The sequence below is a fragment of the Chiloscyllium plagiosum genome, chromosome 38 (assembly GCF_004010195.1).
Source record: "Chiloscyllium plagiosum isolate BGI_BamShark_2017 chromosome 38, ASM401019v2, whole genome shotgun sequence".
In the NCBI taxonomy this organism is placed as follows: Eukaryota; Metazoa; Chordata; class Chondrichthyes; order Orectolobiformes; family Hemiscylliidae; genus Chiloscyllium; species Chiloscyllium plagiosum.
In genome coordinates this window covers 21320892-21344939 of record NC_057747.1, presented here as the reverse complement: position 1 = coordinate 21344939, position 24048 = coordinate 21320892, and the positions used below count along the sequence as shown (strand labels likewise).

General features: G+C 44.8%; 1 protein-coding gene across 1 annotated transcript in view; it reads right to left on the bottom strand.

Annotated features, from left to right (window-relative positions):
- The window catches only part of ndst2a (N-deacetylase/N-sulfotransferase (heparan glucosaminyl) 2a), a 109607-nt gene that overhangs the window by 56486 nt on the left and 29073 nt on the right, over window positions 1–24048 (bottom strand). Inside the window, exon 2 of the mRNA XM_043679076.1 lies at window positions 16105–16192. Coding sequence (XP_043535011.1) covers window positions 16105–16192 — 88 coding nt within the window. The remainder of the gene's footprint in view (window positions 1–16104; window positions 16193–24048) is intronic.

The window sequence follows — 24048 nt, the reverse complement described above, 5'->3', positions numbered from 1 at the left end:
GTGGAATTCTTTACCGCAGAAAAGCTGGGTCGTTAAATATGTAAAGGCTGACGTAGATGGATTTTTAATCCTTAAGACTATCAAGGGTTCTGAGGAAAAGGCAGGAAAGTGGAGGTGAGAATTATCAGATCAGTTACGATTTGGAGATGCCGGTGTTGGACTGGGGTGTACAAAGTCAAAAATCTCACAACACCAGGTTATAGTCCAACAGGTTTAGTTGGAAGCATGAGCTTTCGGAGCGTTGCTTCTTCAGATGGTTGTGGAGTACACAATTGTAAGGCACAGAATTTATAGCAAAAGTTTACAGTGTGATGTAACTGAAATTATACATTGAAAAATACAGACAATCAAGGTATTTTTCAATGTATAATTTCAGTTACATCACACTGTAAATTTTTGCTATAAATTCTGTGCCTTACAATTGTGTACTCCACAACCACCTGATGAAGGAGCAGCGCTCCGAAAGCTAGTGCTTCCAATTAAACCTGTTGGACTATAACCTGGTGTTGTGAGATTTTTAATTCAGATCAGCAACAATCTCATTGCTTTGTGCCGCAGACTCACTGGGGCTGAATGGGCAATTTCTGTTCCTGTATCTTAAGGTCTTAAATAGCAGGAGAAGGATAAGGAGGGTGCTTTCATTCAATACCGGGCGCTGGCATTAACTGGAAAACATTGCCCACAAGGCTGGAGAACAGATTCAATAGTAACTTTCAAACCGCCAATTAAGTTTGGCGAGCAAGTTACTGAGATTGTTCATATAATCCAAATCAACATTTCCGTGTGCACCGCACACGTTTTCCCAAACAAATTGCCCGGGAAAACAGTGTGAACCTTAGCGTTACAAATGAAGATGGTCATGGGCTCAGCACTCACTACTGAGCAAGGATGGTCCTAGATAATGGGTCACCAGCCAAAATGAAAGGGGCACCAAAACGATGGGATGTACTGACAGAGGGAAAAGTAAAACCCCAGCCGAGGTCACAGACCCAGGAACAGTGGGCGTGGGGTCTTTCACACCCACCCATTCAGCTGGAAAAGAGAGGCTTTTGTTGAAATCTCACCATCAAGAGTTACCTCTGACAATGCTGCACTCTGTCAGTACGTCTGCTGCTCCACACTTCCAGTGGTCCTAAAACAATGCCCTGGACTCAGAGGTGACCCACTTTGCTAAGCCAATGCAAACTATCCAGATTTAATCCAGTCACCCGAACCCTTCTCTGATAAAAGTTTCAAACTTCTCAGATTTGGGCTCATATTTTACTTCCTCCTGTCAAGCCCTGTTCAACTCTTAACCTGTTATATGCTGACCTACATTGTGTGAGAAACAGAGTTTAAGTTTCTCAGACTAATTTCCAAGCTCTGGCACATCCTTCCCCTCTCTATTTCTGTAACTTTCTCCAGTCCTTCACTCTGAGATATCTGTGCTCCTCCCAATTCTGTCCTCTTCAACATCCCTGAATTCAATGGCTCCACAGAAACTCCCTCATTAAACCTCTCTGCCTCTTTCTTTGTTTAAGATATTCCTTAAAACCTCACTCTTTGGCCATCTGTACTCAGATGTTATGGGGCTCAGAGTTTAACTTGCTTCATACCCCTCCCTGTGAAATATCTTGCTGTTTTATTACAATAAAAGGCACCAAATCAGTGCCATCCAAATATTTTTAAGTGACCAAATAAGTCGTCAGGTACTGGATTCAATATGAGCAGGGCTTGTAAGCAACTGGAATTAGGAATCACTCACAAGACAAGAGAGACTGCAGACTAAAGTAACTTGAACTTGCAGGGCAGCAGAGTTAGCACTACTGCCTCACAGCACCAGGAACCCGGGTTCGATTCCAGCCTCGGGCGACCGTCTGTGTGGAATTTGCACATTCTCCCCGTGTCTGTGTGGGGTTTCCTCTAGGTGCTCCGGTTTCCTCCCACAATCCAAAGATGTGCAGGTTAGGTGAATTGGCCATGCTAGTTTGCCCATAGTGCTCAGGGAAGTGTAGGTTAGGTGCAATAGTCAAGGAAAGGGTGCAGAGGAGATGTACAAGGATGTTGCCTGGTATGGAGGGAAGGTCTTACGTGGAAAGGCTGAGGGACTTGAGGCTGTTTTCGTTGCAGATAAGAAGATTGAGAGGTGACTTAATAGAGACATATAAGATAATCAGAGGGTTACAGACATATAAGATAATCAGAGTCTCAAATACAGTCACATAGATGGGTCAACTCCAGGAAGGGTAAGAGAGATAGGCAGCTAGTACAGGAGTCTTTTGTGGATATACCATTTCAAAGAGGTATGCTGTTTTGGAAAATGTAGGGGGTGATGGATTCTCAGGGGAACGTGGCACAAACAGCCCAAGAGGTCATTGTCCACATTGGAACCAGCGACATTGGAAGGGAAAAGGTTGAAATTTTGAAGGGAGATTAGAGAGTTAGGCGGAAATTTAAAAAGGAGGTCCTCAAGGGTAGTAATATCTGGATTACTCCCAGTGCTACAAACTAGGAGGATACAGTAGATGAATGCTTGGCTGAGGAGCTGGTGTATACGGGAGAAGGATTCACATTTTTGGATCATTGGAATCTCTTTTGGGGTAGAAGTGACCTGTACAAGAAGGATGGATTGCACCTAAATTGGAAGGGGATTATTATGCTGGCAGGGAAATTTGCTAGAACTGCTTGGGAGGATTTAAACTAGTAAGGTGGGGGGGTGGGACCCAGGGAGATAGCGAGGAAAGAGGTAGATCTGAGGTGTTGCTAAGGACTGAATCAAAGAAATGCTGGGGTAACAGGGTGAGTTTCCTGTCCACACACAGAGTCAGGTGCAAAAACCCTGAGTTTTAACATCTCACAGACTATTTAGGGACAGGACATTCTCTGAGTACTGGAGTTAGGAATTATTACTGGTCATCTGTGAAACACATGCTCATGATATCGAAACCAAAAGAACTCTCAATCAACAGAAATCGCTGGAAAAGCCCAGCAGGTCCGGCAGCATCTGTGGAGAGAAGGGTCACTCCACCTGAAATGTTGACTCTGATTTCTCTCTACAGATGTTGCCGGACCTGCTGAGCTTTTCCAATGATTTCTGTTTTTGTGTCCATGGTATCCTCCGCCACAATAATATCAACCATTTCCATTCCTACTTCAACTCATTGGCCTAGTTTCCTTAATCTTGCCTCAAAGGACATCTGGACTCAGTCTTGGGAACCTCTGCTGCACTCCTTCTATGGAAGCATATGTTTTGTTAGGCAAGGGGACTTGAACATGTCTCACCAGTTTGCTATACAACTGAAGCAGGACTTTCACATGCTCTTCTCCTGTGCTCCTATATTGACCCCTGGTTTGGGAATGTATCGTTCTAACATTCTCAAACTCGCTTCCAAATTCGTCCAAGACTTTGTTCTCTCCCCATATCTTTAGCACTTTACAGACAATTCTCACATGCAGGGTGTGCAAAAGATAGGCCCAAGGGGAGAGAAGTGTCATCATTCTATAAAAACCATGAGAAATAAAACAGAAGCAGGCCATTCGGTCCAACCATTCAATGCGATCATAGCTGACCTGAGACTCCTCAACTCCACTTGCCTGCCTTGACCCCCGATTCCCTTACTGATTAAAAAAAAAAATCTCTCTCAGTCTTGAATACAGAACAACCTTGGTTATCCCAACGACAATTATCTGAATTTCAGACTATCCAAACAAGATCTCAAGATCCGGTAAAACATTATCCGAACAATCAGTTATCCAAACAAAATACTCCCCCCACCCGTCTCGTTCGGATAATCAAGGTTGTTCTGAATACTTAATGGCACAGCCTCAAAAACCCTCTGCCCATAGATTTACTATCTTCTGAAAGAAGAGATTCCTTCTTATCTCAGTCTTAGATGTGCAATCTTTACTCTTAGATTATGTCCTAAGCTTAGACTCTCCCACAAAGGGAAACAAACTCTCCATCTGTCGGGACCCCTAAGAATTTTCCATGTTTCATTAAGGTCTCCTCTCATTTTTCTAAACACCATTGAGTACAAACTTAAATAGTTAACCTGTAACATAAGACAACCCCCTCCGTGCCCAGGATCAACCGAGTGAACCTGCTCCATTGCCAGTATACCTTCCCTTAAAGAAGGTGACCATAACAGTTCATTGTATTCTGGGTGTGGATCAATTAGTGCATCATAGAGATTTAGCACAATTTCCTGATTTATACTCTCCTGGTGTGGTTGAACAGAAATAAAGGATGCCCCAGACAGGTACACCACAATAGTCTGTGTCCTCAGGACGTAGAATTGTGATCACCCTTTACTATTGTAACCCATCGCCCTGGCGCACACCTGCTCTATGCCATTCTTTCCCATTCAATCCAATACCTCTCAGCCACGAGGTCACGGATCCTCAACTAAAACTCGGCCGACTGGTTTGGTTTCCACAAGGAAACAGGGTTGGAGCCTGTTGTGTTGAAAAACTGCAGCTCTGGATCAGTTTACAACATCTATCACATGATGGAGGCAGCACTAAGCTGGGCACCCAAGGGATTCCCATAAAGTGGTTTGCTTAATCCACGTTTAGCTGTGCTCAATCCAAGGTCACCATCCTACGCATCTCTTCACAAGTGATCACATTATACTGTTTCCATTTGTCTGACTTCAGACTCCTTTTAACCTTCCTACTCGACACTTTCCTTTCATCCTCTTAGTTGTATTACATTTCAACTTCTGCTTGTTTTTAAAAAAAAATAAGTACTCTCTCCGTATTCCGAATCTTAGCCAGGACGTTCACTCCAATCTTCGGTCTCCGCCTTTCTTCACCAAATATGTACCAACAACATACGTTTATATAGCACCAGTGTGCAGTGTCCCAGGGTGATTCACAGGGGTTATTAAGAAAACCCTAACTGACTGTCGAGGGGACCCCGACAGGTGACCCAAAGCAAACAGCTGCCTTGGAAAATATCCTGAACACGGATGTGAGAGTCACTACGTTTCTACAGTTCTGAAACCAAGTACAGTGGCTCAGTGGTTAGCACTGCTGTCTCACAGCGCCAGTGACCTGGGTTCGATTCCAGCCTCGGGTGACTGTCTGTGTGGAGTTTGCACATACTCCCTGTGTCTGTGAGAGTATCCTCCCGGTGCTCCGGTTTCCTCTCACAACCCAAAGATGTATGGGTTAGGTGAACTGGCCATGCTAAATTGCCCCGGGATGTCCAGAGATGTGTAGGGCCAGGTGTGTTAGTCAGGGGGGAAATGTAGACTAATAGGGTAGGAGAATGGGTCTGGGTGGGTCGGTGTGAACTTGTTGGGCCGAACAGCCCGTTTCCACACTGTAAGGATTCTATGATTCGAAATGAGAAGTTTCTGGAGAAAATCAGCATCTGTAGAGGCAAAGCAGTTAACATTTCAGTTCAGAGTGGAAGAAGAGTCACACTGGATCCGATTCGGTTTTCCGGCAATTTCTGTTTTTGTTTCTGATTTGCAGCATCCGTAGTTATTTGTTTTTTTTTGTCTCCCTACCGTACAGTTTTAACCCCATTTTCAGTACATCAGCTGGTGGTTATGAGACTGCGGTTGTCATCGAGACTTCTTTCAGACCCACATGCTATTTCTCCACACATCTCAGGACGTCTCCTTATACGCTGCAGCAACATTTCTCCTGATGTTTATTCAGTGCTACCTTTCACAGACCTTCTATATTTATTACTTTCCCTGGTCTCCGCACTGGTTAAAAAACCCGTCAAGTCTCCAACTTTTCCCACTTCCGATGAAAGGCCATCGATCTGAAATGTTAAAGCTTTGTTCTCCTCCCCACCAATGGATTCAGAACAAACCCTGCTTTTTGCCGGGAGATTTTCAGTATCGGCAATGTTGTATTTTTCTGTCAGACTTACAACAACAAACCTTGCAAGAACAAATACATCGTGCAAGGTCCCAGCAGAAAAGCTTTATGTCCAGGTTAAAAGTTAAAATCCATGAATTCTGTAATGTCTGATACCACTTTCAGAGAAATTCTATCCCAGGGCAAAATAACCAACAGCACAGCTGGTCACTAAAAGCCTGATCCTCTCTTCAGCTTGACATTACTGTCTGGTTTAAACACTCAGGATTTTATTTTGGGTGTAGCGCTGCCAATACAATACATGAATGGAATCAGAGACTTAAGCCAGGATGCAATCTCTGTGATGTTCATAACTCATCCCCTGGGCCACAGGCTTACATCTGTAAAAGAAGCTAAATCCCATTTTTATTAGATGGGATTGCAGGCTTGTGACTGATGAGTTCAGGATTGTACTCTGTAATTCCAGGTCACTCCATTCAAACTAAAAGCTGAGTTCCCTCGAATTAGTTTTATTGTCACGTGCACTCAAATACGGGGATAGGCGAATTCAGCGAAAAGTGTACAAAGTTGTCATTTGATTAGATTAGATTAGATTAGATCCCCTACAGTATGGAAACAGGCCCTTCGGCCCAACCAGTCCACACTGACCCTCTGAAGAGTAACCCACCCAGACCCATTTCCCTCTGACTAATGCACCTAACTCTACGGGCAATTTAGCATGGCCAATTCACCTGACCTGCACATCTTTGGACTGTGGGAGGAAACCGGAGCACCCGGAGGAAACCCAAGCAGACACAGGGAGAATGTGCAAACTCCACACAGAGAGTCACCCGAGGCTCGAATCGAACACAAGTCCCTGGCGCTGTGAGGCAACGGTGCTAACCACTGAGCCACCGTACCGCCAATTTCTGTTCGGTCGAGAGATACCTAGGTATAACATCTTTGGTATAAATTAGAAAAATAATAAAAGTAAAAGATCAGCATGATAGTCCTGAAGTTCTAAAGCAGGGAGACTGTGCTGGGATTCACCTCGAGGAGGCTGAGGGTCTGTTATATGGTGCATTATGTGAGGGGAGCTGTGGCACAACTGACAGTATCACTTTGCTCACAATCCAGGGCTGGTCCAGGAGGACATCATAAATACATGAAGCAACTCAAGAGAAACACCTTCAGCAGGAGACCAGACTGAGGGTGGAACTCAGTACCACAGGGAATCGTTGAGGTAAAAAGCAGAGATACACTTAACGAAAAGCCAACTAAACATGTGAAAGAACACAAGAAATTGAAGGACATCGTTTATTCATTCCTGGGATGCAAGTGTCATGGGGTTCGGGTGGGAGGCTCTTTGGAGGGTCGGTGTGGACTCAATGGGCTGAATGGCCTGCTCCCATGCTGTAGAGATTCTATAATAGAACCATGACCAACAGTCACTGCCTGGTGGTTATGATCTGACGTTGTTGAATTTAATGTCAACTCTGGAGTCTGTGAAGTGCCCAATCACAGTGCATTCCTGCTGTACCTGGAATCTCTGCTGACTCCACTTGGTTAAAAACTCTCACAACACCAGGTTATAGTCCAACAGGTTTATTTGGGAAGTACCTGCTTTTGGAGCACTTCACCACCTGATGAAGGAGCAGTGCTCCGCAAGCTAGTTCATCCAAATAAACCTGTTGGACTATAACCTGGCGTTGTGTGATTTTTAACTTTGTCCACCTCAATCCCACACCGGCTCCTCCACATCACAACGACGCTTGGAACAGTGTCAGAGGACAGATTGGGAACACGTTCCAATGTCACGGCCTTGGTTGATGTACCTTCACAACAAAGCCAAATAAAAAGAATCACAGAACAAACTAAGACGACAACTGAAATGCGAAGGGAACTGCTTCAACACAACCATATTTCCAAAGATTCCTTTACTCAGCTGCCCACCAGCACCTGAACCAAACTGCGTCTTAAAAATCACCTTTTTTTACATACTCTCATGGGTAGTAGATGATGCTGGCTAGGCCACTATTTATTGGCCATCTATAACTGCCCGAGTGCATGGAAGTGAACTGCAGTTACATGGAGGCCTGACCAGGTAAGGGTTAAACAAAAAAACTACAACATTTAAAAGGCATGTGGATGGGTGCACGAATAGGAAGGGATTAGAGGGATATGGGCCAAAAGCTGGCAAATGGGACTGGATTAGGTTAGGACATCTGGTCGGCATGGACAAGTTGGACCGAAGGGTCTGTTTCTGTGCTGTACAGCTCTAGGAGTCTAATACTGGAAACCAGAAACAAAATTAGAAATTGCTGGAAAAACTCAGTAGGTCTGGCAGCATCTGTGGAGAAAACACTTTCCCTCCAAGGGTGGTAAATAAAAACAAAATTTTGATCCAACCAAGTGTAGGCCTTTCCAAAATCCTTTCCATGAACATTTTAAAAAAACCCGTAATTTTAAAAAAAAATGTTTTGACTACAAAAGAACCAAAAAAAACTTATAGTCCTGAAATGTAATAACTGTAAGAAATCGAGAAGTAAGCTTGCAATCTCAGGAGCAGCTATAAGATCCACATTTCCTTCCCTAAAGGACATTAGTTAACCAAGTGGGGCTTTGTAACAATTGACTGTGGTTACAGGGTCAACATGTGGCTAGCTTTCACTCGAGACCTTTATGGAATAAAACATTTGCCATGGTGGGATTCAAACCTATGTCTGAGAACATTAACAACGCTCGCTCTGAAGAAAGGTCTACTAGTCTCAAAACATTGATACTTTTTGTTTCCACAAATGTTGCTAGATCTGTTGAGTTTCTCCCGCATTCTCTGTTTGCTTCAGATTTGACTGTGTGGAGTTTACACATTCTTCCCGTGTCTGCACAGGTTTCCTGTGGGAGCTCTGGTTTCCTCCCACAGTACACAAGGTGCACAGGTTATGGTAGATTGGCCCTGCTAAATTATCTCAGTGTCCAGGCATATGTAGGCTTGGTGGATGAACCGTAGGAAATGCAGGGTGACAGGAATAGCATATGGGGGTGGGTCTGGGTGCGATGTTTTTCGGAGGATCGGTGTGGACTCAAAGGGCTGAATGTAGAGATTCTATAATTGATCCCAAGGACGTTAACCTGAGGTGCTGGATTACAGTGAAATTACTAGTGTGCTACCACGTCACCACATAACCCAACGGACTCTGACCGTGGCAACAGCCTGCATCTCTCTCAGGTGAAAGAGTCATTTTGGATTGGCTGCACTCATTGTGTCATAAAACCTGAGAACCTGCAACTGGTGAATCCTACAAATTGAAATGGCACACCAGGCAGCTCCAGATTCCCAGCCTCCTAAATCATTTCACAAGCTGTGTGTCAACTGCAACAATTTTCCCATCTGTCAGCCGCGCTTCCTCCTCATTCACTGACATATTTTTCTCGTCTGCCCATTGCCATTCCTCACCTCCAGAAAGGCATTCCCTAGCTAATGTGAACCCACCATCTGCTAGATGCACAAACACCGAGGAGTCTCCAATGGCCTTGTTACTTGGCTCTCACCGTCAAAGTCTGCTGCACTCATCTATTAGGATTAAAACAAAGTGACTCAGGGTCAATTATTCAGGAGGTGCAGTGTGACTGCACTGCCATAACCAGCTTCCTTCACAAGGAATTTGGATCTAAATTACAGCGTCTCCAGTGGCAATGAACATCCGCTTTCGTCTTCACCTGGGAAAGCCAGATCATGCAGCAAAGACAGTCCAAATCCATGTATCACGTCTGGACCTCTGATATTCCTTTATTAGAGCAATAACAAGACAAAGGATCAGAAAGACAGCACGGTGGCTCAGTGGTTAACACTGCTGCCTCACAGCGCCAGGACCCAGATTCGATTCCAGCCTCAGGAAACTGTCTGTGCAGAGTTTGCACATTCTCTGTATCTGCGCGGGTTACCTCTAGGTGCTCCAGTTTCCTCCCACAGTCCAAAGATGCGCAGGTTAAGTTAGATTGACCGTGCTAAATTACCCCATAGTGTCCAGGGATGAGTCGGTTAAGGGGGTTAGCGCCTGTAAATGGAGGGTTGGTGAAGATTCAGTGGGTCAAATAGCTTCTTCCTGCACTGTAGGGATTCCAAGTAGCCCTTTGTGGCTGTTCGACAATTCAGACAGATCACGGCTGTCCTCTGACCTAACTTCCCAAATGTTCCTTTGCCTCATATCTCTTGATAAATTTCACAAACAAACACAGATTTAAAATAAACACAGATCTGGAACAAATTGACATTTGCTGATGCAAGTTCAGAACTTCCCCACCCAGTTACAGGTCAAAGAGTTCCCAAATTCATTCTAAGTTTTAGACTGTGCCACTTAACCCCCTAGACTCCCCAACAACAGAGATAGTTTCTCTCTATCTCCCCAATCAGCTGCAGTTAATACTTTAAAAACCTTCTACGTTTCAGAGGCTGCCATCCTTAATCCAGTTTAATCCCATTTTCTTGCTGTATCCCAAATCCTTTTACAGTCTTCCATCTCAGATTCAATCCTCACCCCTTGCAATATGGACAATCGGTTACATTGGTCAGAAAGTAGCTATCGTTAACTGTTTGTGTTAACGATAGTTCCCAACATTAACACACAGAGGTGGAGTGAGCAGAGAGTGTCAAGCTCCTGGGAGTGGTCATCCACAACAAGCTTTCTTGGACTCTTCAAGTGGACTCACTGGTTACAAAGGCCCAACGACGTCACTTCTTCCTCAGGCAGCTGAGGAAATTTGGCATAACAGTGAATACCCTTGCCAACTTTTATAGGTGCGCCATCAAGAGCATTCAGTCTGGATGAATCACTACCTGGTATGGCAACTGTACCATTCAAAATCAGAGACAGTTAGAGAGTGGTGAACTCGGCACGGACAATCACAAAGGCCAACCTCCCATCTATAGAATCCATCCACCAGGCCGGCTGTCAAGGAGAGGCCACCAGCATTCTCAAAGATCCATTTCACGCTGGTAATGTTTTTCTACAACCTCTACCATTGGGGAGAAGGTGCAGAAGCCTGAACATGCGCACCAGCCGGTTTTGAAACAGTTTCTACCCTATTGTTAGAATACTGAATGGACACTCAAACTCTTAACATTCGCCTGTACCTGTGTTTTTGTTTTTCCTGCTGTTTGCCTATTATTTACTTATCTATGCTATTTAACTCTGTGATCTGCCTGTATTGCTCACAAAACAAAGCTTTTCACTGTGCCTCGGTACACGTGACCATAAATTGAATTCAATTCAACATGCTGTACAGTCACGAGACCACAGTTTATCTCAGAGTCACCAGCTGCACTTTTTTTAGATTAGATTCCCTACAGTGTGGAAACAGGCCCTTCAGCCCAACCAGTCCACACCGACCCTCTGAAGAGTAACCCACCCACACCCATTCCCCTCTGACTAATGCACCTAACACTATGGGCAATTTAGCATGGCCAATTTACCTGACCTGCACGTCTTTGGACTGTGGGAGGAAACCAGAGCACCTGGAGGAAACCCACGCAGACACGAGAAGAACGTGCAAACTCCACACAGACAGTCACCCGAGGCTGGAATCGAACCTGGGATCCTGGTGCTGTGAGGCAGCAGCGCTAACCGCTGAGCCACCATGCTGCCCATTTATGAAAGAGTGCAGTGAGGTGAAGCACAGATTGCAAGCAAAAAGAAAGAGACAGACTACTTCCTTTATGCCTGCCATTTCTTCCTGAACAGTCCAGAGCCTGAACTGAAATAAGTCCACTCTATGAAGAGCGTTGAGGCTTTCTGACACTGTGACAAGGCATCGCCTAAATGCAGGGCTTGTTCCTTCCAGCACACTGATGGGTTTTGATAATGTGAGGTCCAAATGTCAACTACAGAAACCGCAGTGTCAGAACCTGAGGAGATATCCTCTGACTTTCTTCTGACCAGTATCTCCAAGGCATTGACATGAATAACTACCTCACATGAACAGTACCAGAATTTAAATAATCATAAATAATCTGAATTCAAAGAGCACACATTGGGCACATTTGTTTGTCCAAGACTGATTTTTAAACACATCACTGATCCCTGGTACTTGGCACGGGACGTAAGCATTTGAAACATGCTGTAATTAACTGGGAGATTTGGAGCAACTCAGAGACATTTACAGGGACAGGAGGAGGCTATTCTGTCCATCATACTCAGGGCAGAAACAAAGATCTGATGACAATAATCTGATTTTCCAACTCCTGGTCCATAGCTTTGGTGACCCTGGCATTGTCAGTGAACATTTAAATGCTGTGTCAGTGTTATGAGAGTTTTTGAATCAAAGACTCTTTCAGGCAGTGAGTTCCAGACTCTCACCACCCTCAGTGAAATCAACTCAACTCTCCTTTTAGCCTTCTACATCTTACCATAAATTGATGGTCTCTGGTTACTGACCTCTCTACTAGTAGAAACTGTATCTTCCTATCCTTGGGGGCAGCACTGTGCTCAGTGGTTAGTACTGCTGCCTTAGCGCCAGGGACCCAGGTTTGATTCCACCCTCGGATAACTGTCTTTGTAGAGATTGCACATTTTCCCTGTGTCTGCGTGGGTTTCCTCTGGGTGCTCTGGTTTCTCCCAAAGATGTGCAGGCCATGTGAATTGGTCATGCTAAATTGCCCGTAATGTTCAGAGATGTATAAGTTATGTAGATTACTCAGGTGTAAATGTAGAGTAATATGGTAGGGGAATGGGACTGGGTGGGTTACTCTTCAGAGGACCTGTTGGGCTAAATGCCCTGTTTCTACACGGTAGGGATTCTCAGAAGTCTCTTTCAAGAATCCATTCTATCTATGCCCCTCATGATCTTACACATCGCCATCAGCTCTCTTCTGAACCTTGGTCTGTACAACAACTCTCCAATCTTTCCTCATAGCTCAGAGCCTCCAGCCCGTGTAGCATTCTAGGAACTCACCTCTGCACCCCTCTAGTGCAATCACCATATGGCATAGGAGCAGAAATTAGGCCATTCAGCCCATCCAGTCTGCTCCACCAATCAATCATGGCTGATAAGTTTCTCAATGCCATTCTCCTGCTTTCTCCCTGTAACCCTTGATACTCAAGAATCTCTCTCAGTCTTAAATATACTCAATGACCTGGCCTCCACAGCCTTCTCTGGCAGTGAATTCCACAGATTCTTCACTCTCTCGCTGAAGAAGTTTCTCCTCATCTCCGTTCTAAAAGGTCTGTCCTTTACATTAAGGCTGTGCCCTCAGGTCCTAGTGTCTCTGGCCAACGGAAACATCTCTCCAGCCTCTACTCTGGCCTGGCCTTTCAGTATTTTACTGGCAAACACAGGTGGGTCTTAGCCCAGTTGGGAAAGCATACCCAGTGCAGGGTAGAGTGAGTCCTCTTGGGGAAGCCTAACTTGGAGAGTCTGCGGGGCATCAGCTTAAGAAAGGACTGTAATGTTTAACTTTTTAAACTTTATTTCCTTATTTTTCCACATTTACACTAAGAAAACTGTAGTGTTGAACTTTTTAACTTCATTTTTCTATTTCTGTAACTGAGATCTTGTACCCCAGTATGTTATACCTAATGTGACATTACACACTTTTCACTGTTCTCTCGTACCCTGTATTTGAGGGCACATGGCAATAAAACTTAAATCTAAATTCTTCCCATTATACGGAGATCAGAACTGCACCCAGTGTAACTCTCATAACATTTATAAAGCAGTTGGATGTTCACTGACAATGTCAGAGTCACCAAGGCTATGGGCCAGGAGTTGGAAAATCAGAATATTGTCATCAGATCTTTGTTTCTGGCATGAGTATGATGGACAGAATAGCCTCCTCCTGTCTCTGTAGATGTCTCTGAGTCGCTGCAATTTTCCCAGTTTATTTTGTACAATCCTCCCAGTTTATTTTGTACAATTTCAGCATGTCCTCCCAACTCTTACATTCATGTAGGAGCAAATTACTGCAGATGCTGGAATCTGTACTGAAAACAACAAATGCTGGAGATCACAGCGGGTCAGGCAGCATCTATTACATTCATGCCTTGGATAATAAAGGCAAGTGTCCCCTTTGCTTTCTTAATCACCTTGTCTCCCTGCCCTGCTACCTTCTGGGTTTCCCTGCTGTACACCTTTATGACTCGATTTGCGGATGTGCACATCAAGATTACTATTTTCCAAGGTTCTATCATCGATGGCATAATCACTTGCCTCATTCGCCCTCCAATAATTCATGACTTTCTGGGTTGAATTCCATTTGCCACTGCCCTGTCCCGCTGACACCCTCCTGTGGTTTTACATCTATTCTCCTCACTATTTACCTATGTACGTGTCATCCATGGATGTCTCAGTCATACCGCTTACATTTAAGTCCAAATCATTCATGTACACCACAAAAAACAAAGGTCCCAGCACTGAGACTTGTGGAATTTCACTGGAACTAGACTTCCAGACACAGAAACATCCCTCTAGCATCAGCCTCTGCTTCCTGCCTCTCAGCCAATTTTGGACCAACACGTCACTTTATCTTGGATGCCATGGAATCCTACTTTGGTGACCAGTCTTCTGTGAGGGAGCTTATCAAATGCCTTTGTGAAGTCCACATCGACTAGATCAAATATTTTACCCTCACCTCCTCAAAAACGTTGATCAAATTTATCTTCCTTTAAAAGATCTATGCTGACTATCTGCGATTAATCAGTATCTTTTGAATGCAGATATGTTCTGTCCCTGAGAATTCTTTCTCATGACTTGCCCAACACCAAGGTCAGACTGACTGGCCGATAATTTGCTGATTTTTCCTTTCTTCCCTTTGTAGTAATGGCGACAATGTGAGCAGTCCTACGGCACCTCACCTGTAGCCAGACAGGGTTTGAAAATGATTGCCAGGACCCATGTTATCTCTTCCCTTGCTTCCCTCAACTGGTACCGTTTCCTTTAACATTATAACATGCCACACTAAGCTGACATTCCAATGCAACACTGAGGGAGTGCTGAACTGTCTTTTTGACTATGGTTCCATCTGCCTTCCCAGTCAGATGGAAAAGATCCCGTAGGACTATCTTGAAGAGCAGGAGGTTCTCCACTGGTGTCCTGTTTACTTCTCATTTACCACCAGAAAGTTACCCTCTTCGCCTCATTTGTAATTTAACACCTTCATCCTTACAATGCTGCTTATCTGCTGGCAAATTTGGACACGTTGCCTTGTATCCCATCATCCGAGTCGTGAATGAACATGGTGACTACTTGAGGTCCCAACACAGATCCTTACAGCACCACCACTCATGAAGTATCTCACCTTGCACTGCATTACCAACGTTATTTAACTCTGGTTAGGGCAAGGAGGAAGGGAACAGCTTTTATAATTCAATAAGACAGACTTGAATATCTCTTGTGGGCAGCTGCTTGGAAACTTTTCCTGAAACGTGGGCCGCATCTGAAACTATCGCTCCTAATCTGCTACATAAATAAGGTTGCTAATCATGTTCAGTCTTGGAAAGCTGCCAGAGTGTGGGAAAGCAGGACATTTTCTTCAGGTAGCCAAAGTTATCCCCTCTGGTAAACAACCAACCAGAAAGGAATGAAGACTCTCAGATCGGTGTAGATTGTCACCCACAGTGAACGTGGTCAGCAAAGATTCAAATTATGAAAAACTGAGTTCTGTAGACACCGGAGATCAGAGTTGAAGAGTGTGTTGCTGGAAAAGTGCAGCAGGTCAGGCAGCATCCGAGGAGCAGGAGAATCGACGTTTCAGGCAAGAGCTCATCATCCAGAGCCTCGTTCCTGATGAAGGGCTTATGCCCAAAACGTTGATTCTCCTGCTCCTCGGATGCTGCCTGACCTGCTGCGCTTTTCCAGCGCCACGCTCTCAACAAAAATTCAAATTATGGCAGCTCATTGTAACCAGGTAAACAGATTAAAAATGTTTGTGGAATCTTGCTGTGTGCACACACTGACTGCTTCTTTCCTACAATAATGGCCCTTCAAACGCATGTTGGGTTTGATTGGGGATGGGGGGTGGGCACGCTGTGGTTGTGAATGGCGCTATACAAATGCAGGTCTTGCTTCCTTTAAGAAGGAAGTATTAAATCAGATGTTTTCCAAGCTGAATTCACACGGGACACCCAAGGAAGGAGTGGGATGCAAAAAGGATGGTCCATGCTTCTCCCTCAACCAGGGAATCTACCAAACCCAGAAACTAGGGGGAGAACTAGGAGCTGACCGGACTAGGGATTCGAGGGAAGCATCAAGGAGTTGGTCAAAGGAGAACTGCAAGGGATGAGGTTAATATGTTTTAAAACAAAAAATTCTTACCTGTGTGGTAGAACTTCCCAGAAAATCCAAGATTGAATGTGAAATTTGGAACCAGAGTTTTCAGCTTGTTTTGGGTGGTCAGTAGTGCCTGAGACAGAGAGAGAGAGAGAGAAAACACAACAAAGCATTTAATAGTCAGACAAAGCAATCCAAGAAGCTAAACAATAAAACTGAAATTGCTGGAGAAACTCTGGCAGCATCTGTCAGGAGAGAAAACACAGTTAATATTTTGGGTCCAGTGACCCTTCTCTTGAAGTGATAAGACAAAGTGGTTTCTAGACTGGGGAGTATGAGTGTGCCAGCGCGTAAGAGAGACAGAGAGAGACAGAGAGAGACACAGACACAGAGAGAGAAAGACAGCCAAATGAATGGTTGATATCAAATAAAAACCAAAAGAAGTACAGATGCTGTAAATCAAAAATAAAAACAGAAATCACTTCCATTTCCATAGTCATATTTTTTACCCCCTTCCCTGCCTTACTGTCAATCAGACACAAAAACAGACATTGCAGGAAAAGCTCAGCAGATCTGGCAGCGTCTATGGAGAGAAATCAGAGTTAACATTTCAAGTCCAGCGACCAATTTCTGTTTTTGTTTCTGGTTGACAGTAAGCCAGGGAAGGGGAAACGTGTGATGATGGGGACAAAGAGGAGGTGAGAATGAGCAGGCTACACCAAAAGCAGCCATGTCATGACATAGCCTGGGGTGGGGGGGGGGGGGGGGTGCAGGTCAAGGACATGGAGGGAGGTGTGCAGACTCTCAAATTGTTGAATTTGATTTCAAGTCCTGAGGCTGCAGGGGCCCCAAGCGGAAAACGAGATGCTGTTCTTGGAGCCTGTGCTGAGTTTCACTGCAACAAGCCGGAGACAGAGACGTTGGCCTGGGAACACGGTGGAAGTGTTGAAGTTGCAGGCAACTGGAAGTTCCGGGTCACCTTCATGGACAGTACGGAGGCGCTCCGCAAAGCAGTCACCCCATCTGAGTTTGGTCTTCCCCAGTGTAGGGAAGACCACAGACACTTCTTCCACATCTGCTCAGATGCTTCCCAGTCGGTGAGGTCCAGGTGTGTCTTGAACACCACGTTTCTTCCCGCCTAACGGAAGCAACTTCCCAGCGTCCACCCTTTCTAAGCCATGCATTATCTTGTAAGTTTTTATTAGATCTCCCCTCAACCTTCTAAACTCTAATGAATACAATCCCAGCATCCTCAGCTGTTCATCATATGTTCATTTAAAGGTCTTAAAATTGATAAATCTCCTGGCCCCAATGGGCTACATGCTAGAGTTCTGAGGGAGGTGGCTGAGGAAATAGCGGAGGCGTTGGTTGAGATCTTTCAAAAGTCACTGGAGTCAGGGAAAGTCCCAGATGATTGGAAGATCGCTGTTGTAACCTCCTTGTTCAAGAAAGGATCAAGACAAAAGATGGAAAATTATAGGCCAATTAGCCTAACCTCGGTTGTTGGTAAAATTCTAGAATCCATCATTAAGAATGAGGTTTTTAAATTCTTGGAAGAGCAAGGTCTGATTAGAACAAGTCAACATGGATTTAATAAGGGGAGGTCGTGCCTGACAAAAGCAAATGCGAGGTCTTGCACTTTGGGAAAAAGTATAGAAGCATAGATTACTTTCTAAACGGTGAGAAAATTCGTAAAGCCAAAGTACAGAGGGATCTGGGAGTGCTAGTTGAGGATTCTCTAAAGGTAAACATGCAGGTTGAGTCCGTGATTAAGAAAGCGAATGCAATGTTGTCATTTATCTCAAGAGGGTTGGAATATAAAAGCACTGTTGTGCTACTGAAACTTTATAAAGCTCTGGTTAGGCCCCATTTGGAGTACTGTGTCCAGTTTTGGTCCCCACACCTCAGAAGGACATACTGGCACTGGAGCATGTCCAGCGGAGATACACACGGATGATCCCTGGAATGGGAGGTCTAACATACAAGGAACGGCTGAGGATCCTGGGATTGTATTCACTGGAGTTTAGAAGATTAAGGGGAGATCTAATAGAAACTTTCAAGATAATAAATGGCTTGGAAAGGGTGGACGCTAGGAAATTGTTTTCGTTAGGCGAGGAGACTAGGACCCGTGGGCACAGCCTTAGAATTAGAGGGGGTAAATTCAGAACAGAAATGTGGAGACATTGGTGGGCCCGTGGAATTCATTGCTGCAGATTGCAGTGGAGGCCGGGACGCTAAATGTCTTCAAGGCAGAAATTGATAAATTCTTGATGTCACAAGGAATTAAGGGCTACGGGGAGAATGAAGGTAAGTGGAGTTGAAATGCCCATCAGCCATGATTGAATGGCGGAGTGGACTCGATGGGCCGAATGGCCTTACTTCCACTCCTATGCCTTATGGTCTATCGTCTTATTCTAGGGATCATCCGTGTAAATCTCCGCTGGACACGCTCCAGTGCTAGTATGTCCTTCCTGAGGTATGGGGCCCAAAATTGGACACAGTTTTCTAAATGGGGCCTAACCAGAGCTTTATAAAGACTCAGAAGCACATCGCTGCTTTTATATTCCAACCCTAGAGATAAACGACAACATTACATTTGCTTTCCTAATCACGGACTCAACCTGCAAACCAACCTTTAGAGAATCCTGTTACTAGCACTCCCAGATCCCTTTGTACTTTGGCTTTATGAATTTTCTCACCATTTAGAAAATAGTCCATGCCTGTATTCTTTTTCCAAAGTGCAAGATCTCGCGTTTGCTCACATTGAATTTCATCAGCCATTTCCTGGACCACTCTCTTAAACTGTCTAAACCTTTCTGCAGCCTCTCCACCTCCTCAGAACTATCTGCCTGTCCACCTAACTTCGTATCATCGGCAAACTTCGCCAGAATGCCCCCAGTCTCGTCATCCAGATCATTAATATATAACGTGAACAGCTGCGGCCTCAACACTGAACACTACAGGACTCCACTTTCCAAAAAAGAATCTTGTATCCCAACTCTCTGCCTCCTGTCAGAAGCCAATCCCTAATCCATGCCAGTAGCTCACCTCAAACACCATGGGCACTCATCTTACTCAGCAGCTTTCCGTGAGGCACCTTATCAAAAGCTTTTTGGAAGTCTAGGTAGATAACATCCACTGGGTTTCCCTGGTCTAACCTACTTGTTACGTTTTTTAAAGATTAGATTAGATTACCTACAGTATGGAAACAGGCACTTCGGCCCAACAAGTCCACACCGACCATCCAAAGAATAACCCACCCAGACCTATTCCCCTAGCCTATATCTACCCCTGACTAAAGCACCTATCACGATGAGCAATTTAACATGGCCAATCCACCTGCACATCTTTGGGCTGTGGGAGGAAACCGGAACACCCAGAGGAAACCCACGCAGACACGGGGAGAATGTGCAAACTCCACACAGACAGTCACCCGAGGCTGGAATCGAACCCGGGTCTCTGGTGCTGTGAGGCAGCAGTGCCAACCACTGAGCCACCGTTCTGCCCTCTTCAAAAAAATTCTAACAGGTTTGTCAGGCACGATCTCCCCTTACTAAATCCATGCTGACTTGTTCTAATCTGACCCTGCGCGTCCAAGAATTTAGAAATCTCATCTTTAATGACGGATTTTAGAAATTTACCAACAACCAAGGTTAGGCTAATTGGCCTATAATTTTCCATTTTTTGTTTTAATCCTTTCTTGAACAAGGGGGTTACAGCAGCGATTTTCCAATCATTTGTGACTTTCCCTGACTCCAGTGACTTTTGAAAGATCACAACCAACGCCTCCACTATGTCCTCAGCCACCTCCCTCAGAACTCTAGAATGTAGCCCATTTAGACCTTTTAGCTTTTCTTGCACTTTCTCTTTTGCAATGGCTACCATACCCCACCCTGCCCCCTGACTCTCCTTAATTGTTGGGATATCATTCATGCCTTCCACTATACTCTCCTTAATTGTTGGGATATCATTCATGCCTTCCACTATGAAGACTGACGCAAAGGGTCAGTTAGACTCGAAACGTCAGCTCTTTTCTCTCCTTACAGATGCTGCCAGACCTGCTGAGATTTTCCAGCATTTTCTCTTTTGGACGCAAAGTACTTATTAAGTTCTTTAAATATTTTCTTATCTCCCAGCACTAGCCTTCCTGCATCAACATGGAGCAGCCCAATGTCTACTTTTGCCTCTTGTTAGTTTCTTATGTATTGAAAGAAACATTTACTATCATTTCTAATATTACTGGCTAGCCTACCTTCATATTCAATCCTCTCCTTCCTTGCACTTTTTCCCAGAGCTCTGACTCTGACACAGCAATAGTCCCCCCCAATGTACTGATGTCTCTGGAACAGGATTTCAACTACAACCATCTGACCTATAAGACCATATGACAAAGGTGCAGAAGTAGACCATTCAATCCGTCGAGTCTGCTCCACCATCCAATGAAACCATAGCCGATGTGATCATCTTCCATGCCATTTTCCTGCCCTTCTCTCACATTGTCCTTGAAAGCCCTACTGATTCAAGGCTGTCTCAGCCTTGAACATACTTAGTGTCACATAGCATGGAAACAGACCCTTTAGTCCAACCAATCCATGCCAACCATGTTCCCAAACAAGTCCCACCTGCCTATGCTTGACCTATATCCCTGAAAAAGTAACTACTATGACTCCAAAGTTCTTGGGATGCCTCAGGAAGTGGCGAGACACAATATGATTGCAAATTCCATTTTTTTTTATTTTCTGGACTGAGTCAGGTTCTAATACAGCAGTTCAGTAAAACGCGGTCAGTCCCAGTTTTGGTTCAAGTGGACGTCCTGCTTAAACCGGCCAGGAGAAGATCACGAAGGGTAAACGTGCAACATATTGATGATTGTGGTTACTCAGGATCAGAGTGAAAGAAGCTGAATGCTGTCAGTAATGATTTATAGGCAGGGATTTTTTTTCTCCTGCTTTATTGACAAACTCATTGCTCCTCCAGGAATGGCCCAGTTTGAAGTTCTTTACTATACTCCCAACAGGGCTCCCATTTGTCCTTTCAACCTCTTCTATCAGCTTCTATGCTTTCAGATTCCATCCCAGTGTCAGCTCGCTAGTCTTGCATAAAAGATGCTTCACTTCTGAAAGCTCCCAGTTGCGACCAGACTTCATTGATCCAAAGTGTTAATTTGAAAAAAAAACCTGAAGGATGTTTCGTTCCTGGTCTGTCCTGCTGAGTGTTATCCAGCATCTCCTGTCCTTATTCCCAAATCCATTTTTCCCTTCGCCCAAAGGGACCAGATTTGCAGCTTCCCCAGTCGGGAACACCCTAATGCAGGCTTAACATTCCCTGAAAGCCAAGTCTATAACAGACTTTCGTGGTAAGTGACTGACCAGGGTTAGCCTTCCCATCAAAAGGCAGGAGTACCGCATAATAAAAACCACTGAAACCACTGACGCACTGCTTAAACAGGGACTGTCCATTTAGATGCAAATTATGAAAGGCAAATTCTAGCACTGTGCTTTGAAGAACCACTTTTGAAAAGAAAGCTCTATTTATTATGGCACCAATTTTCCATGTTTCACCTCACAATTATAGCTGGGTCACTCTTGTAGAAAATGAGATGCAGGTGGGACCAAATACATCCCAAAGCAACTGGAGCTGAAAACCCAAAGGTAATTAGCCAGGTTAGTTATTGACAATGGGATTATTATTCGTCTTAATATTCAACTTGTAGAGAACATTGAGTCCTGGCGCCAAACTTAATTACAGTTCCCTCGAAAGGCTACAGACCCGAAAATGGTTCCTGTGAGTGGTCCGAGTATGGCCTGTTGCATAATGGCTTACGAGATTGAAATGATTCAGAAAACCTTTTAGCAGATGTCACGCAAGGAGGAGGGATTGCCAGAGGAGCTCAGGAACAGTACCTTAACCAGGTTTAAAAGATCCTTCCTTTACATCAAAACTCAAGATAGATGGCACGGTGGCTCAGTGGTTAGCACTGCTGCCTCACAGCGCCAAGGACCCGGGTTCAATTCCACCCTCGGGCAACTATCTGTGTGGAGTTTACACGTTCATAGAATCCCTACAGTGTGGGTCAGGCTAATTAGCCCAACAATTCCACACCAATTGTCCAACGAGCAATCCATTTTATGCCTATAATCCTGCATCTCCCATGGCTAATCCATCTAGCCTACACATCCTTTAATAAGAAGGGCACCTTAACATGGCCAATCCACCTGACCTGCACATTTTTGGACTGTGGGAGGAAACCGGAGCACCCAGAGAAAACCCACGCAGACACGGGGTGAATGTGCAAACTCCACACAGACAGTCGCCTGAGGCAGGAATTGAACCCGGGTCCCTGGCGCTGTGAGGCAGCAGTACTAACCACTGAGCCACCGTATCATCCCTTGTATTCCCAGTGTCTGTGTGGGTTTCCTCCGGGTGCTCCAGTTTCCTCCCACAGTCCAAAAATGTGCAGGTTAGGTGGGTCGGCCATAGAAAATTACCAGGGGTGTCCAGGGATGTGTAGACTGGGTGAAATTGGCCATGGAAATGCAGGGTTATAGGGTAGGGTAGAGGGATTGGGTGGGATGTTCTTTGGAGGATCGGTGTAGACTCAATCTGTCGAATGGCCTGCTTCCACACAGTGGAGACTCTACGATTGTGCATATAGATATTTTAGGTTTAGAACACAAGATTCATTGGAATGGTACCAAAACCGAAAGGGTTCCATTATGAAGTCAGATTGCATCGTCGAAATGCCTAACCCTCTGCTTATAGAGGATTTAGTCGAGACAATGCTGATTGAATGACAAGAGTAGTTGGACTAAAATTATTTCTGCTGATGGGGAGGGTTCATGGGGCATGACCTTAAACTCAGAGCTAGGCCATTTAAGAGTGACGGCAGGAAGCAGTGGAAGTCTTGAACACACTCCTCCAAAATAACACTGAGGAAAGAAGAGATATATAACAGAGAGTTGTATTTTTAACTAGCACATTCATGGGATGTGGGCAATACTGCCAAGGCTAGAATTAATTGGCTATTTGTAACTGCATCGAAAGGTGGTGGTGTAAACTCGAACTGCAAAAGGACCAATAGGAGATGGTGGTCAATGTCCAAAGTGCCATTTCTACATTTCAATCACAAACGGGATCTCCACTTTTAAGCTCTGCAGTCAAATTCTCCAACAACTATAAACACAATCGTAGAGTCCCTACCATGTGGAAGCAGGTCATTCGGTCCATCGACTCTACACTGACCCTCCAAAGATCATCCCACCCAACCCCCCTACCCTACATTTCCCATGGCTAATCCAGCTAGTCTACACATCACTGGACACTAAGAGCAATTTAGCATGGCCAACCCACCTAACCTGCACATCTTTGGACTGTGGGAGGAAACTGGAGGAAACCCACACAGACACCAGGAATGCAGGTAAAGGCACGGTGGCTCAGGGTTTATCTTCGAAACAGTCTTCAACAGGGTTTCCACATTCAGCGGGTCGCACCCAAAGCAACCAGGGGTCTTGGATTTCTCAGGATGAACTTTCGGTCTTGTGATAAATAAAAGAATCAGACTTACAGCTTACCAAACATTTGCTTGTGGGATCCCAGACTGAGCGCACGTCATGTGTGGGATCCTTAAGACATAACTAACATTGAAGGATGCACTCCTCAATTCGACACTAGTCAGTTTGGAAAACACACTGGAGTCACATCTTTGATCAAAGATTTGGAATGGGAATCACGACTGCAAAGCAGGAAGACACACAGACTGAACACATCCAACAAACTACGGAATGGATAAGGGGTGGGGGAACTGACAGAAACGGGTACTGAGTGCTTTCAAGCGATGAGGGTAGCTGTCTACACAAAGACCACGTGTTACCAACACATCAACAATCTTTCTTGCCAAGGACACAGCTAAAGAAGGAGTAGCCATGTTCTTGGCAACTGAAAGTCTTCTGATAGGTTGAGAGTCATATCTACACCAGACCAGGTAAGGCT